Source organism: Bison bison, unplaced genomic scaffold (assembly GCF_000754665.1).
Source record: "Bison bison bison isolate TAMUID 2011002044 unplaced genomic scaffold, Bison_UMD1.0 scf7180017864349, whole genome shotgun sequence".
Classification (NCBI taxonomy): domain Eukaryota; kingdom Metazoa; phylum Chordata; class Mammalia; order Artiodactyla; family Bovidae; genus Bison; species Bison bison.
In genome coordinates this window covers 7,523,062-7,542,008 of record NW_011494921.1, presented here as the reverse complement: position 1 = coordinate 7,542,008, position 18,947 = coordinate 7,523,062, and the positions used below count along the sequence as shown (strand labels likewise).

At 40.4% G+C, this 18,947-nt stretch overlaps 1 protein-coding gene across 15 annotated transcripts in view; it reads right to left on the bottom strand.

Moving 5' to 3' along the window:
* The window catches only part of TCF4 (transcription factor 4), a 382,697-nt gene that overhangs the window by 132,993 nt on the left and 230,757 nt on the right, over positions 1 to 18,947 (bottom strand). For 11 of the 15 annotated variants that reach the window (XM_010854778.1, XM_010854777.1, XM_010854776.1 and 8 more), the window contains 2 exons: positions 1,421 to 1,550; positions 871 to 920 (listed from right to left, as the gene is read on the bottom strand). In XM_010854778.1, coding sequence (XP_010853080.1) covers positions 871 to 920; positions 1,421 to 1,550 — 180 coding nt within the window. The remainder of the gene's footprint in view (positions 1 to 870; positions 921 to 1,420; positions 1,551 to 18,947) is intronic. The other 4 variants (XM_010854775.1, XM_010854771.1, XM_010854787.1 and 1 more) reach the window with 1 other exon arrangement.

Here is an 18,947-nt window from a genome sequence, read left to right as displayed (position 1 = left end):
AAATTTATTATAGGAGGGAAAGAAGAACAAAAGGCAGAAGAAAGTAAGGAGGAAACAGGGAAAGAAAAGAGAAACTCATATTTTGATTCTACATAAGGGGGAAATTACTAGAAACGGACCAGTTCTAAACAAAATTAAATTACCTAGGTATTCAAATTTGAAAACATATGTTTTCATATATATGAACAAATATATATATATATAAGGATCGAAAATAAAACATCATGTATTTAACTGTGATCATAACCAACTTTTGTTTTGCTGGCAAATGGAGAGACCCCCAGCAACCCCAGCTCAAAGCTCTAGGTAGTAAAAAGACCCATAATGCTTTTGGTTCTAGCTGGATTCTTCTAGTTACCACCTGGTATTCCAGACACAAATGGCCACCGAGGCAGCTACCTTCCCAGCCTTTATTCAGTCCCTTCTCTAGAAAATAGAGACATTCTCCCTGCACTCTGGGCTGAAACCCATGTAAATTTTTCCTAAATCCTCTCCACAAATCTCCTTTCGCATGCAAATCCATAAATCATCATAATACCGACAAAGAATTTAACCAACACATGAAACTAATACTCTTCTCCTGAAAGCCCTGTGCAGGTAGAAGTCCTGGAACCTCAGGCACCGTTTCAAGGCTCTTCAGCGCTTAACCAGCTGAGTGTCAACACACCCACCCTGTCTTCCAGGATGTGCAATTAATCACTCCAATGTGGGTCAGGTGGCTGAGGGTACAGGCCACTGCTACCTCATCCACATTCTAGATAAAACACGCCGCTGTGGTGGATGGGACCTCATTTACTCCTATCTCCTTGGCATCAATACAGAGCTGAACAAAATAAACAATATACAGAAGCAGAAACGAGCAGTACTTACTGAGGATGGCAAACCTGGAGGGACTTTTCGAACTTTCTTTGTCTGAACCTCTGAAAGAAAATGAGGAGGCTGTGAGATTCCCTGCGTGCCCATTCTCCTAACTCAGACAGATTACAGCACGAAGCCATTTAGAGTCAACCAGATTTTCTTAAATCGTTACTTTAGCAAAATGTCACTACTGCTACCATCTTTTTCCTCTGGCAGAAATCAAAGTCTGCCTCGTTCATAAAAATGAAGAGATTTAACTTTTTAATGCTTTGGTTTTTAAAAGAGGTTCCTTAGCTGGGCGGCCAAGAGAAAACAAGAAATAAGCATACACCAAAATAGTTCTCCTGCTACTATAAGTTGTTAACATATCCACTCAACGTATTACTAGGGTGGGGGGGGGCGATCATGAGCCCAAAGATTGAGCACAATTTTATGGGGCTTTTTTTTGGGGGGGGGAGAAGGGGTGGAGTGAGGATAGGTTGAGAGGATGGTATTAAGAAAGAAAGAGAAAGAAAAAGATTACTAATAATCACTCAGGCATTCAAAGAGAGGAATACCTTACCCAGGGTACTACCGTGAAGAGGCCTCCTTCGGGGGTTATTGCTAGAATATTGATAATACTGGGAACCAGGTTTGGTGGGCGAAAGGGTTCCTGGGTTGCCCATATCCATGTCACCTCCAAGGAGACTCTGCTAAAAGGTTAAAAAGGAAAAACAAACATATAAGGTTAAGTTTTGACATTCGCCACCCCCCTCACCAACTGCTTGTTAGTACTTAAACCAATGCAATAAAACAAACAGCATCTGCTAAAGCTGAAACAATTAAAACCCAACCCGGCAGAAAGGAAAAGAAAAGCCGTCTATGAAGCTGCTCCGAATCTGTGAATTTTTAGTTCTTTAATTTTGGAGAAGAAGGTAGAAGGTGATGCTCGTTAAACATGATTTTCATCTTTTAAGACGACTGATATGTTCACCTTGTAAGTAAAGGGCATTTATGTCAGGTGAGAATTTTCTTGATCTAGAGTTAGGTTCATATCTGGGAACAAGTCATGCCCTTCCCTGAACAAGAACCAGGGAGAATCTGATTTTTCAGACGCATACAACTTCCCCCCACTGCTCACACTGGGGGAAGAGTATAGACGTTCATATCCACTGGGAACCCTGCCTCTCTGCGAGACCCTCCACGAATTCACACCGCACCCCCAGAAGACAGAATGCCATCTGAACCAGGAGGAAATTCAAAATGCTCACACTGACTTCCAAAATTATAGGAACAGTAGGCATCCTGAACCAACAGGAGCACATTAAAGGACTTCAGAATACCCTCTTGAGGACTATCAGAAACTAAAACACATCCCCACAGATTAAACGTTTACCTGAACACTAGAAAACTTTCCCAAATATCATTAACCTATTATGGCATGACAAATCACTAAACTTTCGAAAATGATGACATACGAAAACTTAAATAATATGACAGTCTCTAAAAACTACATAGAAACTTACCCATAATACATAAATCGCCTGATTATACTCTGCATTGAACACATTGTTCTTTTAATTATTCGGATATGCAAGAAAACCAGTGTAGATACTACCATTTATATTAAGAACAAATTTACTATTAAATAAAGAAATTTTAAAATTAAGTACTAAAAAATCTAACTTTATCGTTACTTGTAATCAACTTTTACTGACTGAACTAATTACTGTCCTTGATAAAGTACAGAATGTGTTTTCCCTAATCTAAATTCTAATCACCATGTCACTCACAACAGACTTAGAGATGCTTCACTAACACACTATTCACATGCAAAATACTCTAAATAGGCCAATTATGACTCTGCCCCTGTTCCCCGGTTAACCCGCTGAGAACTGAAAAATTTCACAAGGCAGTCACCAACTAAAACAAAGGGTCCTTGTTTTAAATTAAGACAGTCTTTTTGATTCCTAAATAGCTCAACAAAGTGGCATGTCTTCTGGTGAAAGCAGTTGGTCAAATATGACCCATAAGCTGGAAAATCAAAAATTCAAACATCCCCTCTCCACCACCATATAGCTTAAATATCATAAAGAGAATCCCTCTATTCTGAGGGATTTTTGTCAGTGCTGGAGGAGTCATATATAAAGGACTAATCAGCTACTGACAAGCTTGCCTTCACTGCTTCCAGTTTAAGACTTTTCCAGTTTAAGACACATAATAAATGTTACTTTAAAATTTTGAGGATGAGATTTTAGGACAGAAGGGCATTTTGAGTATAAACTCATTTCGAATATCTTAATATTTACCAAATGCCTGAGACAACCGGATCATTTACCAGACAGAAATTTGACATTCGCATATTCAATTACGGCCTCTTCCGAATTTAGGGAAGAAAACAAAATGCAAGCCAATGACAAACTAAACTAGAGAGCTCTTTACAATAGTTTCCAATAAATCAGGAAACCAAGAGTGTAACATCAAAAATTTTTTAATCACTTTAGGAGTGGCATTTAAAATTTTTAGAATGTCAACCTGAAATTTCGCTCTTGATAAATAGATTTAAGTCCAAGTTTTCTTTGCAGTTCCCATCAATAAAGCCGTAAATGATTTAAATCACAACCTCTTTACATTTTGGGAAATCTACAAATGAGCCTTCATTTCACTGGAAGGAGGAGTTTGAAAATGATCTTACTGATAACTTCATAGTTAAGCTATCAGCCTTATTTCTGCAATTTTCTTTTCCTAAAATTATACAAAATATCCCCCAAAGGGCTGAGCAGATAGGGTGAAATGCTTGCTTGTCTTTTTAATGAGCTTAACCATTGCTTAATTCTTGTTGGTCCTAGTGGCAAAGGTTTTCCCTCTCAAGAAAGTCGATGCATTCAATAGGTCACCATCAAAACAAACAGGCTTGCTGTACTGTGAGCAGTATTCACAATAGAGCTGTGAAAAATATAAAATGATAACTAGATAGCTAACTGGCTGTAGCTGACCTCATTGTTGTTAATTTTAAAGAAAGTCATCCCGTGGACCAGTTGTAAATAAATCAGGCTTCCAGCTCTTACGTGACACGAACTATGTGCAGCGACACAGGACTGAGCAGACAGCACTTACAACATTTAGTGGCTCCTGCTTTTTTTTTTTTTGGACAAAGCACATTCCTGTTTCTTTCTTTTTAGATATGTTTGTTCCTTTTTCTTTTTCACTCAGACAATAGAATCATTCTTCTAAAGCATACAAAAATAAGCATTTCCTCACACTTAAGGGAGGCCCTAATCACCCCCCAAGGGAAAAATTAAGATAAAAATATGTGTGTTCTTATTGTAGAGGACATTTGTAAAATGAACAATGACCATTTACTATTGTTTGGCCTTTACGTCACGTACTTAACTCTCTTTAGCCATGAGAAAGATAAAAAAAATTTTTTTCCACTGGCTGGAAACCTGAGTTTGTGCATTTTAAAAACTTAATGCCATTCAACTGAGTAAGGTAAAATTAAATATTACACAAAATGAATAAAGCATTCCTTTACATATGAATTTACCTACATGTACACATGCACATTTATATGTGCATATACTTTCAATACATACATATATACATATGTTATATATCTGAAGACAAATTTATACTTAACAAAAGTGCGAAAGCTTAAGTCTACTTTCAAAATGGGCAAATTCATCTTTGCCTGAAATAGGATTATAGAGGTCTTAGGTTTTTCGAATTGTGCAAGCTCATGCTCTGCGGTTACGCTGGGTCCCAGTAGAGAGCCGCCCTGGTCTGCCAGGAAACACTGGAAGCAAGATGTGGCATCTCGCAGAGCTAACCTGTAAATCTTAAAGCCAGAGTTGAGCATTTGTTTTAACTGCCTGCAAAGTGATGCGACCCTCTCTTCCCCTTATTCGCTCCTTATTTTCGTCCAAAGACCAACCATTTTAAGAGTTAAAATACCCTAACCAAAGGATAAAATGTAGTGACTTAGTCAACCCAATTTAAAAACACTGACAGGGTGGGGGTGGGGGGGTTCATCCATCCTCTGCAATCAAAGACCCTGGGTCTGCAAAGACCCAGGCCCAACACAGCCACTCAAATGCCAAATGCAGCGATTCTGTAAGGGGCCTTTCAAAGAAACTTTGTTTGTTTCACATCAGAGCTGGTTCTCCGACTATCTTTCTAGCACATTCTCAACCTTGCTCCCCACTGCCTTTGTGGGGAGCTTTTTTAACATCCTTGATAAACCACCAAACTTTGCTTATGCAACCAAGAAGACAAACCATGAATTAAAACGTGGGTAACAGAAAGGCAGCATGTATCTTAAATTAGATTTATAACTGAATGGTAATCAAAAATAGAACTAACTGCTTCAAGCTTAAATTATCAACTTTTTTCTTGTTAAACTAAAATCATCTTGCACTGAACTATTATTTCATTTCAGTCAGCACTTTAAATGTAATGGGTGGGTGGTACATTTCTAAAAAGGAAGATTATATTTACCCTTAATTATAGATATGAGTGAGATCAGAGTACGATGAATGCTGCTTTTTTGGCTTATAATTAATTCATCTAATAGGTGAATGACCTTGAGAATTTCAGAGTTGAAATTTGGAGGAGAGGGGAAAAAAAAAGTCAGAGGGGGAAAAAAATCTCTGGGGAAAATCAAAAGTGCGCCTGGTTTCTTAGGGCTTTCTCTGACTTTGCGTCACTCCCATTGCGTTGTGATCCGATATCAGACACAACATCTTGGGGGGATGCTAGAGAACAGAGAAAAGCAGTCTCAGATGAAACCAGATTAAGCTCCTTTTCTGAACTATTGCCAAATGCTTGTGAGTCTAATTCATGTTTGGGTATTCTAGTACTCACACAGCTGCAATTGCATTCTTTCATCACAAACCTAAGTGATGTATAGTGGCTTTGTATGGTGAACTGACTCTTTATAGCCAGGAATTTTAGAAGGCTTTACGTTAATACGGAAATAAAATTCTGAACCACTCCAAAACTTACAAATGAGGGATGTATGTAGATGGATCTAAGAGACTGAAGTGCCAAATGCAAAATTCACATTAAAAAATTATAAATTAGATTTGTTTAAAAGACTTAAAAAGGAAATTCACTACTGAGGTCATTTGTACACAGTTAATTCTGCACAGAATCGGGTTTTTGAAGACACTGCTGAATAAAGATTCCTAACAGCCATGGGGAAGTTTTTGCAAATCCCTGTCAAATAGCTGCTGCTGAATTTGCCATTTTGACCACAGAAGGGCCATTGCTGACTTTCTACAGTAGCAGGAGGGGGTGATAATTTTGCTGCTGTTGGCACTTACTCCACAACCCCAGAATATATCTTACACCAAAGGGCAATGAAGAACACTGTATTTCCACCTGTCCACTTCTGAACTGCAAAGCTCAGAACTGAAGGTCAGGTCCTGGACAGCCTTTACTCCTTACACCCGAAGGTCAGGTCCTGGACAGCCTTTACTGCTTACACCTGAAGGCCCAGGAATGCACCTGAAGGTCAGGTCCTGGACAGCCTTTACTCCTTACACCTGAAGGCCTAGGAACGCACCTGAAGGTCAGGTCCTGGACAGCCTTTACTCCTTGCACCTGAAGGCCCAGGAACGCACCTGAAGGTCAGGTCCTGGACAGCCTTTACTCCTTGCACCTGAAGGCCCAGGAACGCGCCTCTAGTGGTTTACCTTGATCTCGGTCTTAGCTTGGGCTCAACAAAGGGGACTTGGGAAACGTAGAAAGGGAGAATGGCAAGGACAACTTTCGTAATGAGGGACTTAACAGACTGCTATTGTGCTGGAGAGAAATGCAAATTATTGAAATTATTCTTTAGCAAAGATTTTCTTTTAAGGGCTTGGGTCGATGTTTGTCATTTCTACTTGGAAAGTATAATGCCCCTTGTAACAAGTCAGAAGCTGAATCCAAACGGTTTAGTTGAATCCAAACCTTGCAAGGAAAGATGGAGGACTCTGAGGTGAGAGAGAGAGGTTGAACTCTAGCTCAGAGGCATACAAGCAATGTGCCTGACAGGTGGCTGTGCGACTGCTCTAAACTGGGTTTTCCTCCTTTGTAAGAAGGGAATAATAAAAGTTCTATAACAGAATTATCAGGAGCAGATGAAGCAACACACGCATAATGTCCAGTTGAGCCGGAGTCCAGCACATGGTTACTCCTTCCTCCAGTTCATGGCCCTGCGTTCCCATCCACTGATTATCATTTACAAGATGCCTCAAAAGTTGTGACTGTCAGTTAGAGCCCCTACACCACTTTCAGATGAAAATGAGATAGTAGTTTTGAAAAATCACTAGTAAAAACCTGAACAAGAGTTAAATACGGTAGTTGATATAAACAGTGATGATATCCTCATGGCCTAGAGCTACGCTGGCAACAAGAAATGGCTAGTTTTCTTCCATACTTAATAAAAAAAAACTGGCCAACAATCAGTCTCGATAATTTCAGCTTAAGTGGCCATTTTCCTGGAACTGCCAAAAGGATTACGTCAACGGCTCATTTCATTTTGCTCTTTTGCAAGCACAAGCAAACTGCTTCAGTTAATTCAACTATACGTGAGATCAAAACTAGTCACAATTAACCAACTGGGTACGCAAAAATAGCAAATGCATTATATTTAGTAGAACCTGATAAATCATGTGATGTGTTCATTCAAATTCTTACCACTGCATTAGTCACTAAAGAATGACATTAAATACAGTTCAATTTTTGGTTTTCCCTTTGTAAGGTCAATTATAGGTACTAAATGGTATTATGCGGTATTTTTCAAATACAATTAAAAAAAAAATCTTTGCTTCCCCCATGACATCCCAAGAAATAAATGAATGTACTTCATGGTTTTGGCTGGAAATTTGCATAACTCACAAAGAATTCAATTTGACCTTGAACAAAATTTTTCTTTTTAGTAGTGATTATATATTACCAAACATTCAAAAAAACAAAATTCAAATGTATTGTCTTTTCCTATAAAAACACAATACCTTATATTTAAATGTTATAATATGATGCAAAGGTTGCCATGGTAACTATTACTTAATGTATAACAGTAATAGGTAAAAAACTCCTGCATTTTGGTATGGAAATTACAACTGCCCAAGGGTTGACAAGATTTATGCATTCACCTGTTTGACTACCTCTCAAATTTTAAAAAATACATAATTTATTGTATACAATAAAGTGAAGAGGTATTTCTTTGGGTTGTGAAATTCCATCCTGAGATCTCGGGTCATCTACTACATATTAAAAAGAGAATTACATTTGTTAGTGAGAGAGTTGAAATCTGGCAAAAAGAAAACACAAAAGCAAGGAATAACCTACAGCATAAGTGGATTTGAAGAAATCTTACATAAACAATATAGAATTTAAGATAACTACCTGCTTTTCAGTTTGTGCACTTTCTCAGTTCAGGAAGTTTATTTAATATATAATCTGATAAGTACGCTGTAATCACTACTTGCCTTAAAATGTTTCTCTTCAGCAATTTTGTTCCAAAGTAAAAATAGAACAAATTTGAATAAGACCTGTTAACATACTAGGGAATTAGCACCACTTCTCCTCTAAATATAAACATGTGGCTATAATAAATGTGCTGAAAAGTATATTTGGCCAGGTTGCTATTTTAGTAAAATAAAGGAAGAGCAAACTGTCAGATGTCATTCTTCTTCATACTGGGCGGGAGAGGTTCCATGTCAAGGGTTGTTATAAATACTTTTCCCTCTAAGCAAGAGTCTACAAAACCAGTTTTCACGTAGAGACTGTTTTTCCAGAACACATGGGCCAGAATTCCATTCATCCTGCTTACTAACCAGCACCTCAAATAGGTGCTCCTGTAAAGTAAAGTTCAGTAGCCAACGGTATGGGATTTGCTAAAATATTCTGATAACTATCTAAATCTTGTACATAAGATGACAGCCTACTGCCTGACATGAGGAAATGGAGGTTATCTGGAGAAGCAGAAAATGCATAAAGAAATCTCCAAGTCATCGTGAAATTAAGTCCTGACTAGCCTTCCGGAGGGCCACGTGGCCTCCTGCTTCAAGAGGGTCTGCATCCGATGTGCGTTAACAGTTTCTCTGCTAAAGTTCTCTTTCAGGAATATATGGCATGAAGGTCAAATTAGTTTATATCAGTTAAACGAGGCAATGGCTGATCCCTATTTTAACTCCCCTTCGTGCCTCGTACTAAGATCTGCCTTGGCAACGGCTCACTAAATATTGAAATGAACAGAGTTGAATTGTTGCTACATCAAATCGAGGACTTAAATCTTTCTGGGTTTTGTTTTGTTGTTTTAGCATAAATCTATTCCGTTAGTTCTACTACTGTTGCTGCTCATAATAATAACAATAATAGTACTAGTAGCAGAGTCGGGGGAGAAGGCAATGGCACCCCACTCCAGTACTCTTGCCTGGAAAATCCCATGGACGGAGGAGCCCGGAAGGCTGCAGTCCATGGGGTCTCGAAAAGTCAGACACGACTGAGCGGCTTCACTTTCACGCACTGGAGAAGGAAATGGCAACCCACTCCAGTGTTCTTGCCTGGAGAATCCCAGGGATGGGGGAGCCTGGTGTGCTGCTGTCTATGGGGTCACACAGGGTCGGACACGACTGAAGCGACTTAGCAGCAGCAGCAGAGGAGGAGGTATACAGTAGGAGTTTGGGTTATCAGATACACAGTACTGTATGCAAATTAGATAAATAACAAGCTCCTACTGTATAGCACACACAACTACATTCGGTCTTGTAATAACCTACGATGGAAAAGAATCTGAAAAAGATAAACATATATACGTATAACTGAACCACTTCTCTGTACACCTGAAACTGATAAAACACTGTAAACCAACCATACTTCAATAGAAAGTTGTTTTGAAAAAAAAGGAACAGATAATAATAGCAGCAGAAACAGTCGTGGTAATAGCAGTAAGAGGGGAAGCAGGAGCAGGAACGTGGACTAAGAGGGGCAGTCGGGGTAACAGGGACAGCAGCAGCAGCAGCAGTTATCGTAACTGTCCTCCATGAGCCAGGAACAACTGCAGGTCCTTTACATAGGTACGAACGAGCCAGAAGATGGTGTTCCTCTGGACATCCGGCGACTTTCGGGGTGGAAATGTGGCCTGATCAGTGCCACATGGCTGGCAGAGCCAGGATGGGAATCCAGTTAGGCTTGACCTCAAAGCCAATGCCTGGGGCTTCCCTGGTAGGGGTCCAGCGGTTGAGAATCCGTCTGCCAATGCAGGGCAGCTGGGTGCAATCCCTGCTCTGGGAGGATCCCACATGCCAAGGAGGGGCTGGGCCCGTGTGCCACAACTACCGAGCCTGCAGGCCTAGAGCCTGTGCTCCGCGACAAGAGAAGCCACCGCCATCAGAAGCTTGCGCATGGCAGCTAGAGGGCAGCCCACACTTGGCGCATCTACAGAAAAGCCAGCACAGAAAAAAGACCCAGCGCGGCCAAAAATAATAAATAAATAAACTTAAAAAAAAAAAAGCCTGTGCTTGGCCTCTACCCCACACGGCCTCCCTCTGTTCGGCGTAGTCTCTTTCTCCTGCCCTCACCCCCGTCATGAAAGAGTCCATCTGTTTCCTTTCAGTTCATCTTACCAACAAATCTGATCTCTCACACTGAGTCCAAAGGCTCCTCCAAACTCACTCCTGTGGGGCAGGCCTGAGTGTGAGTGCCATTTATCCTATATAACCTGAACGGTGTCATCTGGAAAACGCTGGTATTGTAACAATACTACCTACTGTAAAGGGCTTCCCGGGTGGCTTAGCAGTAAAGAATCCGCCTGCAATGCAGGAGACGCAGGTTCAATCCCTGGGTCAGGAAGATCCCGTGGAGAAGGACATGGCAACCCACTCCAGTATTCTTGCCTGGAGAATCCCATGGACAGAGGAGCCTGGTGGGCTACAGTCCATGGGGTCCGAAAGAGTTGGACACGACTTAGTGACTAAATAACAACCTGTTTAAGAATTCATTTAGATAATCTAAAGTGCTTAGAAAAATTCCTACCATTTCCTGAGCCTTAATTAATTGTATATATACAATTATATATATTAAGTATATATTATATAGTATATTTAAATATAATAAATGTTATATATAAAATATTCTACTCTATATAAATACAATATATTGTATAACATAATCATTTAAGTTAAAATGTGATATAGTATTATCCACAAGCAATACACATACCTATCATTCATATTTATACAAGGAGGATGAGGCTATAAAACAGCACACTCTCTTGAACAACTGAAATCTCAGTTCTTCTGAGATCACCCACTGCCCTTGCTTTTACACAGCCTCTTGTCTTAACTCTTGATTTTAATTTCTTGTCTTTAATCTCAATTTCCATACTGTGGTCAACTGTCTTCTCTAACAGGCTCCAATCCCTTTTGTTTGGTGTCATTTCCTTTCTCCCCAGTCTTCCCTCATTTTTTCCCTCTTGAATTTCAGGCCTCCTCCTTCTGGATGTTAGCTCACACTTCCTCTGAAAAAATCCACCCGCTGTGACATTATCAATGGCAAGTAGTGTTTATGCATCTGACTTCTTCCTTCCACTCTGGGGGTTCCTCAAGGGCAGAAAGTAAGCCTCAATCATCTTTGTATTTCTGGCATCTAGCACAATAGCCCGGGGTACATAGTATGTCCTCAGTAAGTGCCAATCAGATTAAATGAGTCATCCATTATCTAAATACTGAAGCAAAGCAAGTTATTACACGCTTTGCTTACATGACTTCAGAAGTTCCCACCATGAAGATAACTTCTCTATCTCTAACCTAGGAAACATATAACTCCTTTATGTTCAGTCTTGTCCTTAACTTTTCTCCTGTGCCTCTGAACTGCCTTTATGAGTATCACCACCCTCATGAATGCTTCATAAAAAAACTAAAATTTAATACGCAAAGGGCCCTTAATATGCAAAGGGATCAACACAGCTTTTCCACAAAACCTCCAATGCTTCCTAGTTACTCTCTCAGTCCTTCAAAATGTATTTAAGAGTCAGAATTTGTAAAGTCGCTGAAGAAATCAGTTGTATGTTCATCTAAACACACACATGAAGGTTTACATTTTTTAAAATCTGTGATTGATTTGGTTGAAAAATGGCTTGTTGTTGTCAGTCGTGTCCGACTCTCTGCGACCTCATGGACTGCAGCCCACCAGGCTCCTCTGCTCATGGAATTCTCCAGGCAAGAACACTGGAGTGGGTTGCCATTTCCTTCTCCAGGGCACCTTCCCGACCCAGGGATCAAATCTAAATCTCCTGCATTGGCAAGCAGATTCTTTACCACTTGGCCACCTGGGAAGCCCCTGAAAAATGGCTGGACTTCCTTAAACACGGCGAGTTGTCAAATAGTTGACCCCTAAGGCCAAGAATGATGCTAAAGCTGAAACTCCAGTACTTTGGCCACCTCATGCGAAGAGTTGACTCATTGGAAAAGACTCTGATGCTGGGAGGGATTGGGGGCAGGAGGAGAAGGGGACAACAGAGGATGAGATGGCTGGATGGCATCAATGACTCGATGGACCTGAGTCTGAGTGAACTCTGGGAGATGGTGTGGACAGGCAGGCCTGGCGTGCTGCAGCTCATGGGATCGCAAAGAGTCGGACACAACTGAGTGACTGAACTGAACTGAACTGAAGGCCAGGTTCTAGAGGGAAATCAGAAGAGCTGGAATAATTCAGGCGCCTCCATGAGTTAAAGATTCCGCGATGCCACAGGGCTCCAGTAGAAAAGACACTGTAGGAGACGGAAACAAAGACAAAGAGAGAAAAAGAGGCATGGACTGGGAGAGTTGTGAAGAGGACGTGCACTCCGGGGAACGGACATAGGCAACAAGCTGGGAGAACTTTAAACAGCTGGCTGAGAAATTCCTCTTCCTGAGTACGTAGCAAGTATATCTAAACATGATATTCAGCACTGGTATTCTGATTTCTTGACTATGGATAGTAGGAGAGGTCAGACAGAATCAGAAGTGAGTAGATGTTCAATGTAGCCGGTGGACATGAAAATGACCACAGAAATGGAGGCAGAATTAGAAACATAAATAAGATCATCAAGGCAGTCACTGAAGACCTGGGCTTCAACAAGATACAGTGTTTTGGTATATTTCTTCATAGAAAGTGACATGACCTAATTAATCTTTCTTAGACTATCCATGCTGGAGAAGGAAATGGCAACCCACCCCAGTATTCTTGCCTGGAGAATTCCATGGACAGAGGAGCTTGGCGGGTTACAATCCATGGGGTCGCAAAGAGTCAGACACGACTGAGTGACTGACACTTTCACTTGCCCCTCTTTCAGACTATCTGTGCACAACAATTTGTGTGAGCTCTTCTAATTATATTAATTTTCCAGAATGGCAACACTAACTATTAAGAACAACATTCCAAGACAAAGATCAGTAAATATATGACCAGACAGTAAATATTTCTAGTCTTTGCCAGCCATGTGATCTCTGTTCCGACTACTCATCTCCCCTGTTGTGGCACCAAATCAACCACACATTATACACAACTCAACAGGTGATGCTGTGTTCCAGTAAAACTTTATTTGTAAGAAGGGGCTGTGGGCCAGATTGGCTGCAAGCCAGAGTTTGCGGACTCCTTTACTAAGACGAGGCTTCCCTGGAGGCCCAGAAGGTAAAGGCTCTGCCTGCAATGTGGGAAACCCAGATTCGATCCCTGGGTTGGGAAGATCCCCTGGAGAAGGGAATGGCAATGCTCTCCAGTATTTACTAAGATAAAGTTATAGCGCTTTGACAGGACACATCCTCAAAGCTCTCATGATACTGCCATGATGAAAATGTCACACAGTGCTGTGAGGCCTGCTTCCCACTCACTCTCCTCAGCCCAGCCCCACACAGCATGTTCACACACTGCTCTCAGAGTTCAGCTTTCTAAAGCATGCATGCTCAGTCACTCGCTCATGTCCGACTCTTTGTGACCCCAAGGACTCTAGTCCACCTGGCTCCTCTGTCCATGGGATTCTCGAGGCAAGAATACTGGAGTGGGTTGCCATTTCCATCTCCAGGGATCTTCTCAAACCAAGGATCGAACCTGCATCTCCTGCACTGGCAGGTGGATTTTTTTTTTTTACTACTGGAAAGTTTCTAAAGCCCAGAGCATTTCTATTTTTCAGCAGAGAATCCTTCAGAGCTTTCAAATACTCATCTCGTGACCCCCACATCTAACTGAGCCCCAATCTACCTCTCAGTCTCGTCTTTCCTCTTTCACACACTGTTTGAGGTTGCCTCTGTTCTAGGCACTGGAGATACAGCACATCCTCATCTGTATCTCCCTCTCAACTCAGCCTAAGGATTGTGAGAGTCACGTGCAATCTGGGCCTTTCCAAACTGCCTCCTCTTGTCTTCTCAACTCTAGTCACTGCCAGGTCCAGAGCTTTGCTGCTGCTAAGTCGCTTCAGTCGTGTCCGACTCTGTGCGACCCCATAGACGGCAGCCCACCAGGCTCTCCCGTCCCTGGGATTCTCCAGGCAAGAACACTGGAGTGGGTTGCCATTTCCTTTTCCAATGCATGAAAATGAAAAGTGAAAGTGAGGTTGCTCAGTTGTGTCCGACTCGTCGCAACCCCACGGACTGCAGCCCACCAGGCTCCTCTGTCCATGGGATTTTCCAAGCAAGAGTACTGGAGTGGGGTGCCATTGCCTTCTCCGTCCAGAGCTTTAGGTCTGTTCAAAAACATGGCTCCTTGGCCCTGACCTCTGAGCCACGCTAACGCTTCTCCACTGGAACAGCCACTCGTCTCTCTTTCGAAACCCCATTCAAATTTCACTTGTGCCGCACGCTCTTCTTTGGGTAAACTAACCAGTCTCCACTTCTTCAGTTTAGTCAACATTGACACATCCCATTTCAAAAACAGCCTGAAATCGTCATGAGAAAAAAAGGATTATTTTAACACTAAGCAACCAGCAAAATTCACAGAATTAGAACAGGGCTGCAATTTTTAAACTTCCTGATAGTAATTATAGAGCATTTGTATCTAGCTCTATTCCATTTTCTCTCCAAGGATGCAGAACTGGTGTCTATTTTATTATGGTTTCTCATAATTCTTCATTAGAAATATATTTAGATATTCAGCATATGACACTATCTGAACTAGTTCACAAGCCAGTTTCACAAAAATCATGACACGATTCAGCAGTACAAACATGTCTTAAAGACCAAGATCATCTCGTATAACAATTTTTCAAGGAACCAAATATCTTATTCATTTCACACAAATATTTCACAGAAAAGTATATGCATAAAAATCATCTGATGACTCAAAATGAAACTGGACTGTAATGCAAATCCAAACAAACTGCTCAGCAGAGAAAAAAACGGTGGTGGGGGAGGAGGGAGGAGACAGTATTCTAAATTGATTCTAAATTTCATCTGGAAAAATAAATGCATCATTATTAAAACTAATAAAACTTTTACAAAGAGTAAGTTCGGAAAACCGACTATATATACATATACATATATATTTTAAAACAATTTGGTACTGCTGCCAAAAGGACAGGCACAGCAATGAGGAAAAACATATGGACCGTTTATGATAAATGCGTCATTTAAAAATCAACAAAGAAAGAAGCATTCAATACATGGAACCAAAAATTTGTCCAGCATTTGACAAAAAAAAAAAAAAAAAAAATTAGGTAGGTCTTTGCTTTATACTTTGCAGGTACAAAGAAAGAAGCATTCAATACATGGAACCAAAAATTTGTCCAGCATTTGACAAAAAAAAAAAAAAGGTAGGTCTTTGCTTTATACTTTGTAGGTATTTCAATGCAAAGGCTAAAACATAAAAGCAGCAGAATAAAATAAAAACTTTAAAAATATTAAAGTAGAGAAGATGTTTGCTAGCTATGACATTAGATATAGAAAAACTGGATGTTAAAAAAAAAAAAAACCTGGAAAATCTTTGCAACAAATAGTTCAAAGGAGAAATAAAGACCCTTAGTAAATAAAAAGCTCTTAGATAGTATTAAGAAAAAATGAAATCAATTGGCAAAGAAGATGAACCATTCTTTTATAGAAAGAATAAATTTGAAATTTGGCAATAAATATGAAAAGATATTTGGCAAATTACAATAAGACAAATTTTCAGCTGCCAGTGAGGAAGTTCACTTTTATATATAGTTAATGAGAATGTAAATTGGTAGAAACTCTCTGGGAGGCAATTTAAAACATACAGCAAGATTTTAAGAGCACATGACTTTGAAATTTCAATGTCAGAATTTTACCCTAAGGATATAATTGGACAAGTGTACAAAAATATGTGGACATAGATGTCCAAGGCAACTTTTTGTTTATGAACATTCAGAAAAAACCAGCAGTAGTTTTGTTAAATAAATGAATACGTATGGAATGAGGTAGTACACTTACATTTGAAGCAAAGCTTGTTTTTAAAAATCAGTACCTACTGGGTATGATCAGTTATTCTAAAAAGTATCTGCAGGTTTAACCATTCTCCACAATTTCTCCATAATTCTTTAGTCAAAATTAGAGTATTTTGGCAAACTCTAGTGCTTACAAATGTTATAAATAACATGCTTGAGCAACTTCACAGGGCTCTGCAAAATAATTCTAGGTAGCAGGAAAAGGCAGGACCAAGATTATCTGCATTTCAGAAATCTTTTTTGAAGTTTGTTTACAGCAAGATAAAGAATAATCTGATTATTTCCCTGCATCCACAGTCCAGGTGAAAGCTTCCATGGAGGTTTATCAGATAGATATTTGAGAGCTTTCTGTAGAAAATACTGAAAACAAACCTTTCGGTGTCAATACAGTAGGGACAAGATCTTATGACTGATTTTCAAAAGTATGAAAGCTAAATCAAGTTTCGTTTTCCCTGTCAGTCAGGACATTTTTTATAATTTACTAAGGCTTATGACCAAAATCTAGAGAAGAACCTGCGATTAGCAAATGTGCAGAATCTCCCACTTTTCTAGCGTAGCTCCTTCAGAGCACCTGAATCTCTTCCCACGGAGGTGCTGGGAAGTGCCTGCTGCAGTAGAGCAAGAACCAGCTTGGGCTCCCAGGTGGCTCAGTGGGAAAGAATCCACCTGCCAGTGCGGGAGACACAGGAGACGTGGGCTCCATCCCTGGGTCGGGAAGAACCCCTGGAGGAGGGCATGGCAACCCATTCCAGTGTTCTTGCCTGGAGAATCGTACGGACAGAGGGGCCTGGCGGGCTACAGTCCATGGGGTTGCAAAGAGTCGGACACAACTGAAGCGACTCAGCTCGCACACATCCAAGAACAACCTCAGAGTGCCATGGACTTCATGAAGCACAGCAGCAAAGTGCACTGAGAAGGGCTGTTTTTCTCACACAGGAGTCAGCTCTCTGGGGCTCCCCCAGCAACAGCAGGCCTTTCAGCTAAGCAGGTGTTCAGAGACAAACAGGCTGAAGGTCTAAGCTTTTTTAGATGGGAGGTGATACTTCTAAAATTATTTAAACCAGTTTTTTTTTTTTTTAAAGCCACATAGATAGGCCTTCTTTATTTTAAATTTCTAAATCTTACATAAACTGAAAGAAGCAAGTCATTTATATGATGGGCTTAAAATCCTTTAACAATGATGTTTCCTGGATGTGTTGTCTGGCTTTTACTTTTTCCCTCCAGAAAAGGTAGATATTGACCCATTTATTTACTTATTTACAGGTCCACAATCCCTTGTTTTCGATTCTGATATTTCAAAAGTTCTGGAACATTCTATAGTTTTGTGACCTGAATTGATGTGAAGACATTCTATGATCCTTTTTTTCTTTTTAATCCTACTATCTCTGACCACTGGTGTGTTTGCTATAGAAACAATCATCTATGTCATTACTGAATGTTGCACTAGAATCCATGTCAGGTTACACAGTAAATGTTACATGTACCATATTAACTTCCCAAAATGCAAAGAATTTCTGAACTCTGAGACATCATCTATGACTCCCAGGGTTCTAATTAAGGAACTGCGGCCAACAAAAGTTCCTTTAAATTGCCTGAGGTATGGTTTGAAAAAAATTATTACAGTGATTACCTTATAATTACTTTGGGGGCTTGCCGTCAACACCTAAGCCTATTTAAAGTAAGTGGCTTTCACTACCGTGAGAACATGCACACCTAGCCTGCTCAGGTTAATTAAGCGTAAGGACCTGGACATGCCTGATTTCGTACATGGACACAGTATAGATCTTTATGTGGTATGTGGTAATTTTTTTGCTATGTGGTAATTCTATTTTTCTTGGAGAACATTATCATGTTCAGAACTACTAATCATATCTATAACAGTTTTGGTTGTTTTATCAACTATTTAACTGGCTCAGATGGTAAAGAATCCGCCTGCAACGCAGGAGACCCAGGTTCGATCCCTGAGTTGGGAAGATCCCCTGTAGAAAGAAATGGCAACCCACTCTGGTATTTTTGCCCGGAGAAGCCCATGGACAGAGGAGCCTGGCAGGCTACAGTTCATGAGGACCGAGCGGACACAACTGAGCAACTAACACTTTCACTTTTACTTAAAGGGACATATTTAATTTTTACAGATATCTGAAGCAAGTTTTATGCACCCCCAAATAAAAAACAGTTTAACCATCCAGGTTTCACTCATGTCATAGAGAAAAAGATCCACTTCCCTCAGGACCTGACAGAATCTTTGCTCTGAAATGGATGTTCCATATTCACAGCCAAGCTTCCCAAAGTTTTTTTTTTTTTTTTTCTTTTAAAGCATACGGCTCTAAAATTGTCAGTGCAACTTGGGATAGGCACACAGCTGTGAGCTGTGTGATTATGTATGTTTTTATATATACATATTTTAACTATTTCCATTTATCTGTTTATTTGTCAGATCAGATCAGATCAGTCACTCAGTCGTGTCTGACTCTTTGCGACCCCATGAATTGCAGCACACCAGGCCTCCCTGTCTATCACCAACCCCCGGAGTTCAGTCAGACTCATGTCCATCGAGTCAGTGATGCCATCCAGCCATCTCATCCTCTGTCGTCTCTTTCTCCTCCTGCCCCCAATCCCTCCCAGCATCAGAGTCTTTTCCAATGAGTCAACTCTTGGCATCAGGTGGCCAAAGTACTGGAGTTTC